Below are 17,696 nucleotides of genomic sequence, written 5' to 3'. Positions count from 1 at the left end.
CCAGTTATCCCAACACCATTTACTGAACAGGGAGTCTTTTCCACATTGCTTGCTTTTATTAGCTTTGTCAAAGACCAGATGGTTGTAGATTTGTGGCCTTATTTCTGGGTTCTCTATTCTGTTCCATTGGCCTATGTGTCTGTTTTTGTACCCGTACCATGCTGTTTTGGTTACTGTAGACCTGCAGTATAGTTTGAAGTTTCATAATGTGATACCTGCTACTTTGTTCTTTTTACTTTGTATTGCCTTGACTATTCAGGCTATGTTTTGGTTCCATGTGAATTTAAACATAGTCTTTTCTAGTTCTTTCAAGAATATCAGCTAGGTATGGTGGCTCATTCCTGTAATCCCAGCACTTTGGGAGGCTGAGGTGCGAGGATCACCTGAGGTCAGGAGTTCAAGACCAGCCTGGACAACATGGTGAAAACCTGTCTCTACTAAAAAAATAAAAATTAGCTGGGCATGGTGGTGGGCACCTGTAATCCTAGCTACTCAGGAGGCTAAGGCAGGAGAATCACTTGAACCTGGGAGGTGGAGGTTGCAGTGAGCTGAGATCATATCATTGCACTCCAGCCTGAGTGACAGAGTGAGACTCTCAAAAAAAAAAGAGAAATGTCATTGTCATTGGTAGTTTGATCAGAATATTATTGAATATGTAAATTGCTTTGATAGTATGGCCATTTTAATGATATTGATTCTTCCTATTTATGAACATGGGATGTGTTTCCATTTGTTTTTGTCTTATCTGATTGCTTTGTGTAGTATTTTGTAGTTCTCTCTGTAGAGATCTTTCACTTCTCTGGTTAGCTGTATTACTAGGTATTATATTCTTTTTGTGGCAGTTATGAATGGGATTCCATTCCTGATTTGGCTCTCGGCTTGGCTGCTGTTGATGCATAGGAATGCTAGTGATTTTTTACATTGATTTTGCATCCTGAAACAGATGAAGTTGCTTATCAGCTGTAGGAGCTTTTGGGCCAAGACTATGTGATTTTCTAATTATAGAATCATGTCATCTGCAAACAGGGATAGTTTGACTTCCTCTCTTCCTATTTGCATGCCTTCATTTATTATCATGCCTGTTTGCTCTGGCCAGGACTTCCAATACTATATTGAATAGGAGTGGTGAGGGAGAGCATCCTTGTCTTGTGCTAGTTTTCAAGGGGAATGCTTCCAGCTTTTGCCCATTCAGTATAATGTTGGCTGTGGGTTTGTCATAGAGGGCTCTTATTATTTTGAGTCATGTTCCTTCAATATCTAGTTTACAGAGAGTTTTTGTGTTCTTTTGTGATTTGTTCTTGTTGTTATTATACTTTAAGTTCTGGGGTGCATGTGCAGATGGTGCAGGTTTGTTACATAGGTATACATGTGCCATGGTGGTGGTTTGCTGCATCCATAACCCCATCATCTACATTAGGTATTTCTCCTAAAGGTATCCCTCCCCAATCTCCCCACTCCCTGCTATCCCTTGCCTAGCCCCCGCTACCCCCCAGGCCCCAGTGTGTGATGTTTCCCTTCCTGTGTCCCTGTGTTCTCATTGTTCAATACCCACTTGTGAGTGAGAACATGTGGTGTTTGGTTTTCTGTTCTTGTGTCAGTTTGCTGAGAATGATGATTTCCAGATTCATCCATGTCCCTGCAAAGGACACGAACTCATCCTTTTTTATGGCTGTATAGTATTCCATGGTATATATGTGCTACATTTTCCTTATCCAGTCCATCACTGATGGGCATTTGGGTTGGTTCCAACTCTTTGCTGTTGTGAACAGCCCCACAATAAACATACATGTGCATGTGTATTTATAATAGAATGATTTGTAATCCTTTGGTTATATACCCAGTAATGGGATTGTTGGGTCAAATGGTATTTCTATTTCTAGATCTTTGAGGAATCGCCATACTGTTGTCCACAATGGTTGAAATAATTTACACTCTAACAGTTTAAAAGTGTTCCTGTTTCTCCACGTCTTCTTCAGCATCTGTAGTCTCCAGATTTTTTAATGATCACCATTCTGACTGGTATGAGATGGTATCTCAATGTGGTTTTGATTTGCATTTCTCTAATGACAGTGATGATGAGCATTTTTTTATATGTTTGTTGGCCACATAAATGTCGTCTTTTGAAAAGAGTCTGTTCATATCCTTCACTCACTTTTTGATGGGGTTGTTTTTTTCTTGTAAATTTTTTTAACTTCTCCATAGATTCTGGATATGAGCCCTTTGACAGATGGGTAGCATCCAAAAAGTTTTGACCATTCTGTTGGTTGTCAGTTCACTCTACTGATAGTTTCTTTTGCTGTGCAGAAGCTCTTAAGCTTAATTAGATCCCATTTGTCTATTTTGGCTTTTGTTGCTACTGCTTTTTGTGTTTTAGTTATGAAGTCCTTGCCCATGCCTATGTCCTGAATGGTATTGCCTAGGTTTTCTTCCAGAGTTTTTATGGTGTTAGGCCTAATGTATAAATCTTTAGTCCATCTAGAGTTAATTTTTGTATAAAGTTTAAGGAATGGGTCCAGTTTCAGCTTTCTGCACATGGCTAGCCAGTTTTCCCAACACCATTTATTAAATAGGGAATGCTTTCTCCATGGCTTGTTTTCGTAAGGTTTGTCAAAGTTCAGATGGTTGTAGGTGTATGGTGTTAATTCTGAGGCCTCTCTTCTGTTCCATTGGTCTATATCTCTGTTTTGGTACCAGTACCATGATGTTTTGATTACAGTAGCATTGTAATATACTTTGAAGTCTGGTAGTGTGATGCTTCTAGCTTTGTTCTTTTTGCTTAGGATTGTCTTGGCTATGCGGGCTCTCTTTTTTGGTTCCATATGAAGTTTAAGATGGTTTTCTTCCAGTTCTGTGAAGAAAGTCATGGGTAGCTTGATGGGGATAGCACTGAATCTATAAATTACTTTGGGCAGCATGGCCATTTTCATGATATTGATTCTTCCTAACCATGAGCATGGAATGTTTTCCCATATGTTGTGTCCTGTCTTATTTCCTTGAGCAGTGGTTTATAGTTCTCCTTGAAGAGGTCCTTTATATCCCTTGTTAGTTGTATTCCTAGGTATTCTATTCTCTTTGTGTCAATTGTGAATGGGAGTTCAGAATTTGGCTCTTCATGATTTGGCTCTCTCTTTGTCTATTATTGGTATATAAAATGTTTGTGATTTTTGCACATTGATTTTGTATCCTGAGACTTTGCTGATGTTGCTTATCAGCTTGAGATTTTGGGCTGAGACATGGGGTTTTCTAAATATACAGTCCTGTCATCTGTGAACAGGTACCATTTGATATCCTGTTTTCCTATTCAAATACCCTTTATTTCTTTCTCTTGTCTGATAGCCCTAGCCAGAACTTCCAATACTATGTTGAATAGGAGTGGTGAGAGAGGGCATCCTTTTCTAGTGCCAGCTTTCAAAGGGAATGCTTTCCAGTTTTTGCCCATTCAGTATGATATTGGCTGTGGGTTTGTCATAAATAGCTCTTACTGTTTTGAGATACAATCCATTGATAACCTAGTTTATTGAGTTTTTAGTATAAAGGGCTGTTGAATTTGTCAAAGCCCTTCTCTGCATCTATTGAGATAATCATGTGGTTTTTGTCTTTGCTTCTGTTTATGTGATCGATTATGTTTATAGATTTGCAGATGTTGAACCAGCCTTGAAATCCTGGGATGAAGACTACTTAATTGTGATGCATAAGCTTTTTGATGTTGTGTTGGATTTGGTTTGCCGGTATTTTATTGAAGACTTTTGCATCAATGTTCATCATGGATATTGGCCTGAAATTTTCTTTTTTAGTTGCATCTCTGCCAGGTTTTGGTATCAGGATGATGTTGGTCTCATAAAATAGAGTTAGGGAGGATTCCCTCTTTTTGTATTGTTTGGAATAGTTGCATCAGGAATAGTACCAGCTCCTCTTTGTACCTCTGGTAGAATTCGGCTGTGAACCTGTTGGGTCCTGGACTTTTTTTGGTGGTAGGTTATTTATTGCTGCCTCAACTTCAGATCTTGTTATTGATGTATTCAGGAATTCAACTTCTTCCTGGTTTAGTCTTGGGAGGGCATAAGTCTCCAGGAATTTATCCATTTCTTCTAGATTTACTGCTTTATTTGCATAGATGTGTTTGTAGTAATCTCTGATGGTAGTTTGTATTTCTGTGGAATCAGTGGTGATGTCCCCTTTATCATTTTTTATTGCATCTATTTGAATCTTCTCTCTTTTCTTTTTTATTAGTCTGGATAGTGGTCTATTTTTTTGTTGATCTTTTCAAAAAAAAACAGCTTCCGGATTTTGTTATTTCTTGGAAGGGGTTTTTGTGTCTCTATCTCCTTCAGTTCTGCTTTGGTCTTAGTTATTTCTTACCTTTTGTTGGCTTCTGAGTTTGATCCTGCTCCTCTAGTTCTTTTAATCGTGATGTTAAAGTGTTGATTTTATATCTTTTCTTACTTCTCTGGTGGGTATTTAGTGCTATAAATTTCCCTCTGGACACTGATTTAAATGTGACCCAGAGATTCTGATACGTTACATCTTCATTCTCATTGGTTTCGAAGAACATTTTTATTTCTGCCTTCATTTCATTATTTATCCAGTAGTCATTTAGAGCAGGTTGTTTAGTTTCCATGTAGTTATGCGGTTTTGTGTGAGTTTCTTAATCCTGAGTTCAAATTTGATTGCATTGTCATCTGAGAGACTGTTTGTTACGATTTCAGTTCTTTTGCATTTGTTGAGGAGTGTTTTATTTCCAATTATGTGGTCAATTTTAGAATAAGTGCAATGTGGTGCTGAGAAGAATGTATATTCTACGGTTTTGGGGTGAAGAGTTCTGTAGATGTCTATTAGGTCTGCTTAGTCCAGATCTGAGTTCAAGTCCTGGATATCCTTGTTAATTTTCTGTCTCATTGATCTGTCTAGTATTGACAGTGGAGTGTTAAAGTCTCCCACTATTATTGTATGGGAGTCGAATTCTCTTTGTAGGTCATTAAGAACTTGCTTTATGTACCTGGGTGCTCCTATCTTGGATGCATACATATTCAGGATAGTTAGCTCTTGTTACATTAATCCCTTTACCACTATATAATGATCTTCTTTGTCTCTTTTGATCTTTGTTGGTTTAAAGTCTGTTTTATCAGAGACTAGGATTGCAACCCCTGCTTTTTTTTTTGCTATTCATTTGCTTGGTAAATCTTCCTCCATCCCTTTGAGTCTATGTGTGTCTTTGCACGTTAGATGGGTTTCCTGAATACAGCATGCTGATGGGTCTTGACCTTTTATCCAATTTGTCAGTCTGTGTCTTTTGATTGGGGCATTTAGCCCATTTACATTTAAGGTTATTATTGTTATGTGTGAATTTGATCCTGCCATTTTGATGCTAGCTGGTTGTTTTGCCTGTTAGTTGATGTGGTTTCTTCATAGTGTTGATGGTATGAAGGCATGTTGCGTTTTATGGAATGTCTTTTCTGCATCTATTGAGATAATCCTGTCGTTTTTGTCTTACATAAACAGAATATTTCCAAATGGAAGTTTAAAGAGAGATTTTTTTTAAAAAGGAAAAAAGAAAGATGTTGGCTAAAATGAAGTGGTCGAATATATGTGCTATGGGGTGCTTTAAGGAAAGAAAAGATACTGGAGTACAAATATTTGAAGAGATTATGGAAAAAATTTTCTCAAATTAGTGAAAAGTGTCAACTGATAGAGTCAGAGCTAGCAATCCCCAAGCAGCATCGATACAAAGAAAGCCATAACTAGGGATATCATAATCAAATTCCTGAAAACCAAAAATAAACATCCTAAAAGCAGCCAAATGAAACAGATGTATAATGCCTCCAGAAGTACAACAATAAGAATGACAGCCAACTTCTCAACAGAAAAATGTGAGAGATAATAGAAAGACATTTTTAATGTGTCAAAAGAATAAAACTTAGCATTCTCTACATAGGGAAAATATCCTTCAGAAATTAAATCAAATAGACACATTTCAGACTAATGAAATCTGAGATAATTCATGGCCTGCAGATATATGCTGCTAGAAATACTAAAGGAAGTCCTTCAGGCTGAGGGAAAATGATCCTGGATAGAAACGTGCATCTTTGGGAAGAAATGAAAAGCACCAGAAAATGTGAATGTGTAAGAATAAATAATATTATTTTAAAATTTGTATTAGAGTTTGACTAATACAAATAACAATGTATGTGGGTTCTATAAAATATGTATTAGTAAAATGTATTGCAACAGTAGGGAAAAGGGTGAAAGGGGGATTAATAATGGAAGTATACTACTGTATGTTTTATACATTATTCATGAAGTGGTTCATCAATTCTAAAAGGAATACTGTAGTAAGTAATATACCACTTCATGAACAGTCTAGAAACCTTACAATTTAAAGTGTATTGCAAGAATTCAAGGAATATTGAAATAAGAATATTATAACCTCTAAACCACTAAAAATAATACAAAAAATATAGTTTACAAGGTAATAGGCTGGAAACTGTGGTTCACACCTGTAATTCCAACACATTGGGAAACTGAGGTAGGTGGATCACCTGAGGTCAGGAGTTCAAGGCCAGCTTGACCAACATGGTGAAACCCTGTCTTTACTAAAAATAAAAAATTAGCTGGGTGTAGTGGCACATGCCTGTAATCCCAACTACCTGGGAGGCTGAGGCAGGAAAATCACTTGAACCCAGAAGGTGGAGGTTCCAGTGAGCTGAGATTGTGCCATTGCACTCCAGCCTGGGCAACAAAAGTGAAACTCTGCCTCAAAAAAAAAAAAAAAAAAAGCTAATGGAAGAAATAGAACAATTTAAAAATACTTGATTATTGCAAACGAAGAGCATAAGAGCTTAACTCCTTGGATAAATATAAAACTAATAGCAAGATGGTAGACTTAAACCCAACTTTGTTGGTAATTACCTTAAATGCAAGTGAAGTAAACACCCCAATTTAATAGCAAAAATTGTCAGATTGGATTTTTTTTAAAGATCCAAGTATATGCTATTTATATATTTTTTTGTTATTATAGAGATGAAGTCTTACTATATTGCCCAGGCTGGTCTTGAACTCCTGAGCACAAGTGATCCTCTTACCTTGGCCTCCCAAACTGCTGGGATTACAGTTATGAGTCACCAGACCCAGCTTACAGTTACATGCTGTTTATAAAAGACATAGTTTAAATGTAATGACACAAAAAGTTTGACAGTAAAAGGATGGGAAATGATATCTCATACAAAAAGTAAGCCCAAGAAAGCTGGTGTGGTTCTATTAATATCAGAGAAGTAGACTAGGAGGCAAGACATATTACCAGAGATAGTGATAAATGGGTCAGTCATTAAAAGACACAAATCTGACTATGCTCTTAATGAAACAGCTTCAAAATACATGGAAAACATGGCAGAAATAAATAGTAGCATATACAAATTCACCATAATAGCTGGATATTTTAACTTACCTCTCTCCATAAATGAAAAATAATGACCCACAAATAATTAAGGCAATTTGTCATGAGGCATGGTGGCTCACACCTGTAATCCCAGCACTTTGGGAGATCAGAAGTTCAAGACCAGCCTGGCCAACATGATGAAACCCCATCTCTTTTTTTAAAAAAAAAAATTAGTTGGGTGTGGGGGCCCAGTTACTCTGAAGGCTGAGGCATGGGAATCACTTGAACTTGGGAGGTGGAGGTTGTAGTGAACCGAGATCATACCCACTGCACTCCAGCCTCAGTGACAGAGCAAGACTCTGTCTCTGAAAAAAATAATAATAATTTATAAATGCAAAGCAAAGGCGGAATTACTCTACAGATAGTTGGATATACATCAAAGTCATGAGAACACACAAGACAATGGAATGGAACAGGAAACCCACAGGAATATGAGATACAGTTTAGCTGGGTCCCAACCCAAATTTCATCTTATAGTTCCCATAATTCCCACGATGTGGAAAGGACAGGTGGGAGGCAACTGAATCATGGGAGCAGTTACCTTCATACCCTTCTCATGACAGCAAGTGAGGTCTCATGAGATCTGATGCTTTTAATAAGGAGTTTTTCCCCTACTTCACTCTGCACGTCTCCTTGCTGCTGCCATGTGAAGAAGAACGCATTTGCTTCTCCCTCCACCAGGATAATAAGTTTCCTGAGGCCTCCCCAGCCACGCTGAACTGTGAGTCAATTAAACCTCTTTCCTTTACAAATTACCCAGTCTCAGATATGTCTTTATTAGTAGTGTGAGAATGGACTAATACACCAAGGTAGCACAAAAAATAATAAATAAAGAACAGACTGCTTGGTAAAAGGACTGGAAAAACTGGCCGACAATATGGAGAAAATTAAAACTAGAACCATACCTTACACTGTATGAATAGGTAGACTCCAGATGAATTAGAGACCTAGGTATGAATGGTAAAAATATACAGTTAATGAAAATCAATGTAGCAAAATACATTTGGGACCTCATAAACACAACTATCAGGTAAAACACTTATGAGACGTATTATCTAAGGAAGGGAAGATTTAGGTGGATCAAATGACTGCTGCCATACAACAGTGTACAGGACAAGGAATTCCGGGACTGTGAGGTGGTGTTATTGCTGCTAACAGAGATGGATACATAAAGAAAGATAATTTAGGCTTGAATCTGAACTCCTCAGCTCAAAAATTTTAAACTGAATTCTCAATCTAAAAACCAGAAAAAGCCCCATGTTTTTGTTAACAAAGTCTTTTCTCTCTGTTTAGTTAATAAGGCTGTAACAGTTGAAAACCAAGGTCATATTTAATCTTGCTGGTTGCCAAATTATTTTAGTACCATGAGTTAAACTGCCATCCTCATTAGGCCTCTTGGGTAAAACTTAGAGTATTGACCAAGAAACAATAGGACCTTGATTTGGAATGGGGAAGGGGATTTGGAGGACTCATAATATTCTACACTAGGGAGAACAATAGTCCAGGTTTCAAAACTGAAAGTCCTCTGTCCCAGAAACCCCCTCAGTCCCAGGAAACCTGGGATAGTTGACATGTTCTCCTTCACTAATCTGAACAGTTGCTCTTCCTGTCTAAAGAGGTTCTAACTGCCTTGCTAGAATATCCTGTAATGACCTCACTTGAGGTAATAATTACCTTGTAAAGGGAAACCAATCTGCCTTATGCTCCTCCTCCAGTATTCATATTATTTCTATATACCCCAAATCAGATTTCAGCATGGAGAGAGGCTGTGGTGGCTGGAATTTAAAAGGCAAATCCAGGAGGAGGAGACTTATGCCAAAAAAAATTCTAGACTTTTCTCAAATATACTGGCACAAAGCCAAAGAAAAATGTGTGGTATTCTCAGAGCATTACTCTGACAAGGAGAACCATAATTTTGGATTGTGCAGAAATGATTAATCGGGTATGCCTGTCACAGATCCTGGATTATGCGTGCTGTCTTCAGCAGCTGGGGGTGATTGTACTTGTTCAGTTAGTTGAGTGAAACATGAACTTAATAATGGCCCACATTAAATGACATTGAGAATCCAAACATTCCTTGAATAAAATAAAGGCATTCAAAGATTTACAAAGATGGGAATGCTATAGTGGAGTTTTCGTGTGCAATCTGACTATCCTAATCTATTGATCCCCTAAGTCTCCTTAGAGGACCTATCACTCACTTTCCTTTCACTAAGGCCTTGAGAGAAATACCACTGGTGAGAGGGGTACCAGCATCCATGAAAAACTTTTAATGATGCTTATCTTTAAGCTAGGAAGGCTTGTGGAAAATGCTGTGGTTAAAAGGGGTTCCCGATTTCAATGGAGACATCAGACTCTTGGGGGTTGGTACAGGCTTAATAGCATTTAGTAGCAATTAACAACTGGAGACAAGGTGAAAACAGTGATTAGAATGGGAGCAGGTCCAGTGTAATCAATAGTTCAGCCCACAGAAATCTTGGTTGTGGATAACACGTGGACTCCTGGCCTGAAATGGTGTTCAAAAATTAATGAGGCAGCATAGGTACTGACCAAGAAAAATTGATACCATTGTATAAAACTGATGCAGCCATGCCAGTACATACCAGCTAAATGCCAGCCTGGCCTAGGACCGAATACACTGGCAGTCCACATAGGTCCTACTTGATATATATAACAATAGCAGAAAAGCCTGACTGGAGCCACCAAAATACAGTGTCACCAAATTGCCACAGATATGAGTGAAAGATCCCTAAAGATGAAGAACTCTGTAATAATATCATAAATCTGTTTCCAAAATCTTCCTTTGAGGTTTCCATTTGCTAAGGTAACACTGCACTGCAGAAAGGAAACTATTCGGCTTTTCAAAGGTCACCTGGGAACAGCTCTGAACAAATATAAATTTCTGGGGTCTCTGAAACCATTGTGGTCTATGGAACAAAGTATATGCTATAGGAATAAACCCATCCTCCAGTTATTTTTCCAGTGAAGAGTTAGAGTTAATTTCTTCATCCTCTGTGGCAATATTGGATCCCTGATCCATACAAAGAAGGTTATTTTATCAGGAAGTATGAAGAGATTTGCAGAGATGAGCCCCACCATCAAAAGCTTTAAAAGCAGCAGGAGTGTGGTTCTTACCATGTCTTGGTTTAGCATGATCTTTGGCACATATAGGAGGAGAGAGAAGGGTCTCTAAGAATGACTGTACAGGCCAGGTTCAGTGGCTCACACCCATAATCCCAGCACTTTGGGAGACTGAGATGGGCAGATCATTTGCGGCCAGGATTCGAGACCAGCCTGGCCAACATAGTGAAACCCCATCTCTTCTAAAAATACAAAAATTAGCCAGGCATAGTGGTATATGCCTGTAATCCTAGCGACGGGGAAGGCTGAGGCACGAGAATCACTTGAATCCTGGAGGGGGAGGTTGCCCTGAGCCGAAATTGGGCCACTGCACTCCACACTGCAACCAGGGCAACAGAGAGAGTGAGTGATCTATTATCTTAAAAAAATAAAATAAAAGATGACTGCACATATTCAGAGACTTAATTAGATGGTGAATCCAACTGCAGTTGCTGTTACACAAGTTATTTTTCTTGGAGGAAATCAGAAAGTAGCTGGCTGTTGATTTGGTCAATGCTTTTTTTTTGTTTTTCCTTTATCCAGTAAGTAAAGAGCACGTGAAGCATTGACTCTATCTCAGTAAGCAATGTAGATTGTCATTTTCCAATGTTACATTAACTTTCTATGTCAGAATGTCAGTCTCAATATCAGACCTTTGATCAGCTTACCACTGTACCGGGCAGCATGCTGTACGTCTGCAGGTGATATTCTGATAAAACATGGAGAATGGAGTCACGTTTTCTGGATGCCTGGTGAGATGTATCATGCCAGAGGGTGAATGATAAATCCCATGAAAGCACTTGGCCTCCAGTCAAGTTTTATAGAGGTCCAGTGTCTGGTACACACTGGGATTTCCCCTTCATAATGAGGAAAATTGTATTTTCTCAATGTTTCTCCTGTAACTACTGAGAACTCTCAGTGTTTGGTGGGTGGTATGGTTTGGCTGTGTCCCCATTCAAATCTCACCTTGAGTTGCAATAATCCCCACATGTCAAGGATGAGACCAGGTGGTGATAATGGAATCATGGGAGTGGTTTCCCCCATAGTGTTCTCAAGGTAGTGAATAAGTCTCATGAGATCTGATGGCTTCATCAAGGGGAGTTCCCCTACAACAGGCTTTTTCGCCTGCCCCTATGTAAGACGTCGCTTTGTGCTGCCTTCATCTTCTGCCATGATTGTGAGGCCACCCTAGCCATGTGGAACTGTGAGACTATTAAACCTTTTTCCTTTATAAATTACCCAGCTTCAGGTATGTCTTTATTAGCAGCATGAGAATGAACTAATACAGTAGGCCTATTTAAATTCCGTGTGCCTTGCTCAAATTAATTTATGGGTTAATCCAAATGTGTTTAGTTTTGACTGGGTTCAGAAACAGAGGTCTCTCTAGCTAGTCCAGGGTGTGGTGAAATTAGTTCCACCATGTGGACCTTATAAGGGAAACCCAATGGGCTCAGAGTTTCTGTGGCAAATCAGGATTAGGTATAAAACCAGGAAGTGTGAGCAACACTATGCCCTCTTCAGACAGTAACTATTGAGATAAAAACAAGTGAAAAAAACCTGTTCAAAAGGGTTCCATAAAGACTGCAGCAGACAGCATCAAAGCCTTCTCCAGTTCTGAGGAGATGGATGGCATGTAAGCAGTCATGTATCAATGCTCGAGTTCACAGGCAATGTATGTTTGATTTAATAAGGAATGTTTTAGAGGTCCCCGTGTTGTGGTCTGCCAACTCATCTGGGACACTCAATTCATTATGCACGTATCCTCAGCTCTTAGCCTACCACATAACAGACCAAGGAATGAAAAGCAAAGAACATACTTGACAATATGCTTGATTTAATTCAGCAAACTTTAAAAAGACACTGCTCTTTTTTTATAAATGAGCACATTTTCCAAACAACCATTTAAAAATATAATATATAGAATATCCAGATTCGTAAGTTACAAGCAATAGAGACCAATGCTGATTTCTGACAACAAAAGGGAAAATGCTGGGTCGTTCAAAGGAGGAGCCGAACAGCTGAGCATTCAGTAGTAGGCCAGAAATTAGGGTGGCACTAGAGGCTTCAGTGGCAAGAGCTCACAGCCATCTCTCCAGGAGGCTGCCAGAGGACACCTTGATTCCTGCCACTTTCTCCCGAATCACACAGAGAAGGGGCAGTTCCCTAAAATAAGCAGTATGTGTAGGGGAAGTGGGGAGGGGAATGCCGGACATTTTGTGTGTGCTCGTATCAGGCTGTGCCAACAACCAGCAGTCTCCTATACATACAAAGTTGAGTTTTGAATTAGACATGTACTTTTTTTCTATAAAACCTACCCTTCCCCATAATACTATCTGCATTAGTATTCCTGACAGGAAAAACTATTGCAGAATGATCAAATTAGGCTTATAAAAGCAGGTTCTGAAAAAATCTCAGAAATAGCTCCAGAAGCAGTAGAGTTCACAACCTAGAATTTATTTTACTTTACACTTATCTTTCTGTAGCTACTTTTGCTCATGTAATCTGGAAAAAAACCTCTATTAGGTAGGTAGATGGCATATAATGATTCATTTCAAAGGAATAAAGTTAATGGAGTTACATCTGTTTAAGGCCTAAAAACTTGTAAATGTTAAGTATACTTATTGATAGTTTTGTAGAGACTGTGGGAAAAAAGATTCCCATACTTTGTTTTTAGTGCTGGCAAACATTAAGAAATAATTCTTTGGCAATGTAAGTCCTATTTCTTCTGTTTGCATATAGGCAAAGTGTGAGGCTCCAGCCTGAGTTCCAGCACAACCAAGGCTAGGATGGAAACATGAATGGCAAGATGAAGGACCTGGCAGGGTAGGGCTGGCCCACATTGAGCCATGTCTTGAAGATCTGAATTGTGCCCTGAGAGGAAACTCATTGTGACCTAAGAAGAAAGAGGCAGTACAAAGTGGACCCAGTTCTAAGACCTCCTGGGCATACGGCTTTCTGGTCCATCATGTCCTCTCTGTAGCCCAAGGACATGTCTGCATCCACAGCACAGAGGGTAAAACCAGAAGGTAGTTTTATCAGTTCTGTAGGCTCCTCAGCACAAACAGCACCGTCTGACATCTAACAGGATGTGTCACAGGATGGAGAGTGAGGTGTTGCCCTGCATCTTCCTAAATCCCAGCACCCAGCTTTGGCGTCTTGAGAGGACCTAGTAGGAGAATGGAATGCCTCCCGGGAAAGGGTATCAGTACCTACAGAGACCACAGAAATGGGGAAAGTTGTGGAGGCTGCTCAAGACATCTCAGCACAGGAGAATCACAGAAATACTTGGGAGGGGTGGATACCTGGTAATGAAAAGGCTTGGCAAGAGCTACTTAAATAGGGGTTTTTATCATTAAAATAAACTCTCATTTTGAAAAGCCTGGTGAAGCCTGTGGAGCTTGGAATTTTCAGAGGAGATGGCAGTTACCACCACCTAACTGGAGAATTAGATTTTTTTCCCCATAAGGCAATGATACAGACATCCACACTGGTCCCCTCAACACTCTCTTATCCTGTATAGTAATGCATACTGGCACACAGGCAAAGACTGGATTGAAAAGGAATACTTTGTAGACAAAGAATGAAGTCTTTATCTTTTGTGTATAAGGATTAAGCTAAGAATACTGGTATCGACGTTGCTAGTGTCATTAACTGATACAAACAGCCAGAAGAAGAATACATAGCATGGTGTGTCATCTTTATAACTCCTGGGACTTCATTTCCGAGTCCTTTGCCACTGCTTTTAGGATCTAGTTTTACTAAAACACTCAAAATAGGAGTTTAAAGTAAGAAATGAAGTAAACATGTCCTTCTTTTCTGTTCTCATTTTAAACTTGATTTCCAATAATGAAAGACAAGTGGGTGTGTCACGTGTGCTTGCAATGTAAAACAGAAATGCTATTTATATTTTTTGATTCATAACTGGAGTTTGATTTTTGATGTTAGCTATGGGCTTTGGACTCCTTGTCAATCAAATCAGCTTCACAGGTTAAATGGATTGTTTTTATTAATTTATAATGAAATAGTTTTTGAATGACTTAACACAAAAACCTAGAGATAACATCACAATTGCACTGTTATAAAGTTTAAAGGCCTGTTCGTTTCACTGTCAGTTGAAATTCATTACCAGGTGCAAATTCTGAAGCTAGGTTTTGCACCAAGGATGCTACACAGCCACCAGACTTTTTATTTTGCTCTTGTTAACAGAAATACTGACTTAGTGAAATTACAAACATAGGCCTCTTAATCACTTTTTACGAGTCTGAACTTTTGCTTTCAATACCAAATAGTATCTGAAAAACATGCTCACTTTTGTGCTTCTTGAGAAATTCTAAGAACTGGCCCAGATTCATGTGATAGTCATTCCTTAATCCATAGTCACCATGGGCCTCAAGGAGTAATTCTTCAAAAGAATGGAAAAGGCGCAGGTCCTCGCCATTTCCTTCTGTTTCCACACTTTCAGCATGCTTACAGGAAATGTGCTTCCAATTGGGGTACCTAATTGTATGCCAGAACTCCTCACAGTGCTCTTTAAAACCCTCCACACAGATTATACCAGGCTTTCCTGTCATGCAAAATCCAGTCACATCTAACCTTTTCCCAACATCCAAAATCTTTTTTCTTAGGTCCTGCTGATATATATGGTGACTGTAGATCCACATTCGGAGGAATGTGTTCTTGACTGGCTTTGCTTGTGTAGATGGTTCATACACAAGCTTTCTGTTCAGGAAATAGGATGCACTGTTGTCCTGTAGCCACTGGATTGCTGCACATATACAGAGCTCACCTGGATCAAAAGTCCCTATGTAAGAAGTGAGATCTTTGTTGAGAAGTAGCTGCTGATGTCTGTCAAGTTCAGATGACCGTCCAAACAGCTGCAGTGCTACATAGGGGTAGCTGTGAGGCATGGTCACTTGCAAATCAATTTTCACCTTAAAATGAAAATCAAATAGATTTAAATACCATAATATCACATAAGCTGGTTTATCAATAGCAACTGCATGATTTTGAAAAATGAGTTATTGCTACTATTGTCAGCTGTGTACCAGGTACCTTACATACACAACTCCTTCCTTTTATGCATTCCTTCTCTCAATATTTATTGAACAACTACATGTGCCAGGTGCCCTTGTGCTGGGATAAAAAAGTGAGGAAGCCAGACACTATCTTTGCCCTTCATGAAGTCCAGGGCCTAGTGAAGGAGACACACATTAAATAATTACACAGAGCAAGTATTTAATTTCAATTATGAGAAGCAGTGCCATGGAAAAGTGGAGGGTTCCACTGAAGTGTGTACCCAGCAGGACAGATTCCATTCTGGGGAATCAGGAAGTCTCCTCTGAGAGAATGGCAACTGAAGAAGGAGTAGGAAAAGCTAAAACAGTGGTTCTCAATTGCCCAGTCCACGTGTTACCTATGCTATGCTAATGATAAATGGATCAGAAGATGGAGGTAAATTCATTTTTAGTCTTTAGATTTTTTCATCGGTATATTTGCTTTGTTATGGTGCCATAAAAAAAAAAACCACTCATTCACTCCTTAAAAGCCAGTTTTGTTACAGGCGATACTTAGATTTAGGAAAATCACAATACATGTGAAAGGTAGTCCAACTGGATGAGTGAACAAAATAATAATGGCATTATAAGACTGTGAGATAGCTTCAATAAAAACTCCATATATATTTGTTAAAAGGTGTGTATGTTTATATAAAATTCAAGATATTTACTGAAAACAATTTATAGGGCATTCCATATCTTTCAAACAAGGAAATATACACCTTGAATATTTCTATTTCCTTGACAGAAAGCTCATGTTCCAGATGTTTCCGTTAAAAACTACGCACCTGGCAAACACTTAAATCAGGGCACCTACCTTGGGCTCCTCAATCTGGAGTGTAATCACAAATTCAATTTTTGGTGGCAGCGACTCCCTTGTGCCTTCCAAATACCTTTTTATATTCGTCAGGGCATTTACATCTTCAAGTTTTACTTCTCCTTGGTTAGGAAACATAGAAAACAGCATTTCCATCTCCAGTAGCTGAAGCTGAAGGCTTTCTTTCACTGAAGCAGACATGTCGCCTCGAAATCAACCTGCCGGAAAACCTCACGAGGCCCAGCGACGCTGGGTTTGTCAATGCCAGCGGTGTCCAGCGAAATTTCCCAAAGGTCCCCTTACGTGGAAGCAGGTCTGCAGGAACGCTTTGCACCAGAGCTAGGGGCACAAACCGGACACTTACACTCTTCTGCTTTATTTCCTCACTCCAAAATCTAATATGCATAACATCTCCTAAAACACTCCGCTAAAATCCAATTTCGCGTGTCGGGGCTCCCGTCTCCCGCCTCCCGCACTAGATCCGGGAATCTGCACTTTCAACAGGTGTTTGGAATTGTCCCGCTGCAGGTGGCTGGCCGACGCCTGCAGACGCTCTGCAAGCCTGAATTCTGGTAAAGGCTGGGGCCGGGCTTGGGTGGAGCCAGATGGTGCGGCGACAGAGGCCGCAGTGCCAGCGGGATGGGCTCCGGGTTCCCCAGCCCAGGGGTCACCCATAGCGCCCGTCACCACCTCTCGGTCCCGGACTCCCCCGGGGTTGCTTTTTCGCCAGGGCCGCATCTCAGGGCTCCTGAGGTTTAGGATTCACTGGCCTCTGCCCCGACTGACCCAGGCTGAGAGGGTGGGGGGTCTCAGAGGTCATTAAAGAAAAGATGTCTACAGCGTGCTGGGGGAAGGGGATACTCGGGGAGACGGCAGCTGGAGAAGGCTTCCCGGATTCAAAGGTTTGGGAGGAGACCTCGACGACGTGGAGGGGGATGCGGGCCGCTGGCTGCGCTCACGCTAGGCGAAGTAGCCATGTCGGAGGCCCAGCGACAGGGCTGATTCCCCACCCCCGCCCCCATCGAAGACCACTAGGAACCCCAGCTTCCCAGGGACGCGGGGCCTGCCGCCCCCAGAGGCCCGGATTTGGAGGCGGAGGCTGCGTCTCCGCGGTCGCAGTGCTTTGAGGACCCGCAACCCTCGACCCCAACCCTCGGGCCACCGCGGGGGGCCTCACCCTTCCTGGTCATTCAATGGAAACAGACCCAAAGCCCGCTCGGAACCGCAGCCGCAGTTCCTCAGGCGCGAGCTGCGCGCGACCGACGGCGAAGCG

At 40.3% G+C, this 17,696-nt stretch overlaps 1 protein-coding gene across 2 annotated transcripts; it reads right to left on the bottom strand.

Moving 5' to 3' along the window:
- Positions 1 to 12,366: 12,366 nt before the first annotated feature.
- On the bottom strand, positions 12,367 to 17,687 carry RWDD2A (RWD domain containing 2A). 2 transcript variants are annotated; one of them, XM_002746769.5, is made up of 3 exons: positions 17,601 to 17,687; positions 16,424 to 16,762; positions 12,367 to 15,483 (listed from the first exon to the last, which is right to left on the bottom strand). In XM_002746769.5, exons 2-3 carry the CDS (start codon positions 16,622 to 16,624, stop codon positions 14,806 to 14,808), a joined length of 879 nt encoding a protein of 292 aa, XP_002746815.1. In that variant the 5' UTR covers positions 16,625 to 16,762; positions 17,601 to 17,687; the 3' UTR covers positions 12,367 to 14,805. The 2 variants fall into 2 exon arrangements, with proteins under 2 accessions (XP_002746815.1, XP_035152096.1); XM_035296205.3 differs by having other exon boundaries at positions 17,629 to 17,687.
- Positions 17,688 to 17,696: the final 9 nt, after the last annotated feature.

The sequence above is a fragment of the Callithrix jacchus genome, chromosome 4, assembly GCF_049354715.1.
Source record: "Callithrix jacchus isolate 240 chromosome 4, calJac240_pri, whole genome shotgun sequence".
NCBI classification, from domain to species: domain Eukaryota; kingdom Metazoa; phylum Chordata; class Mammalia; order Primates; family Cebidae; genus Callithrix; species Callithrix jacchus.
Note: the sequence above shows the minus strand (reverse complement) of the source record. Positions and strands in the feature narration are given on the sequence as shown.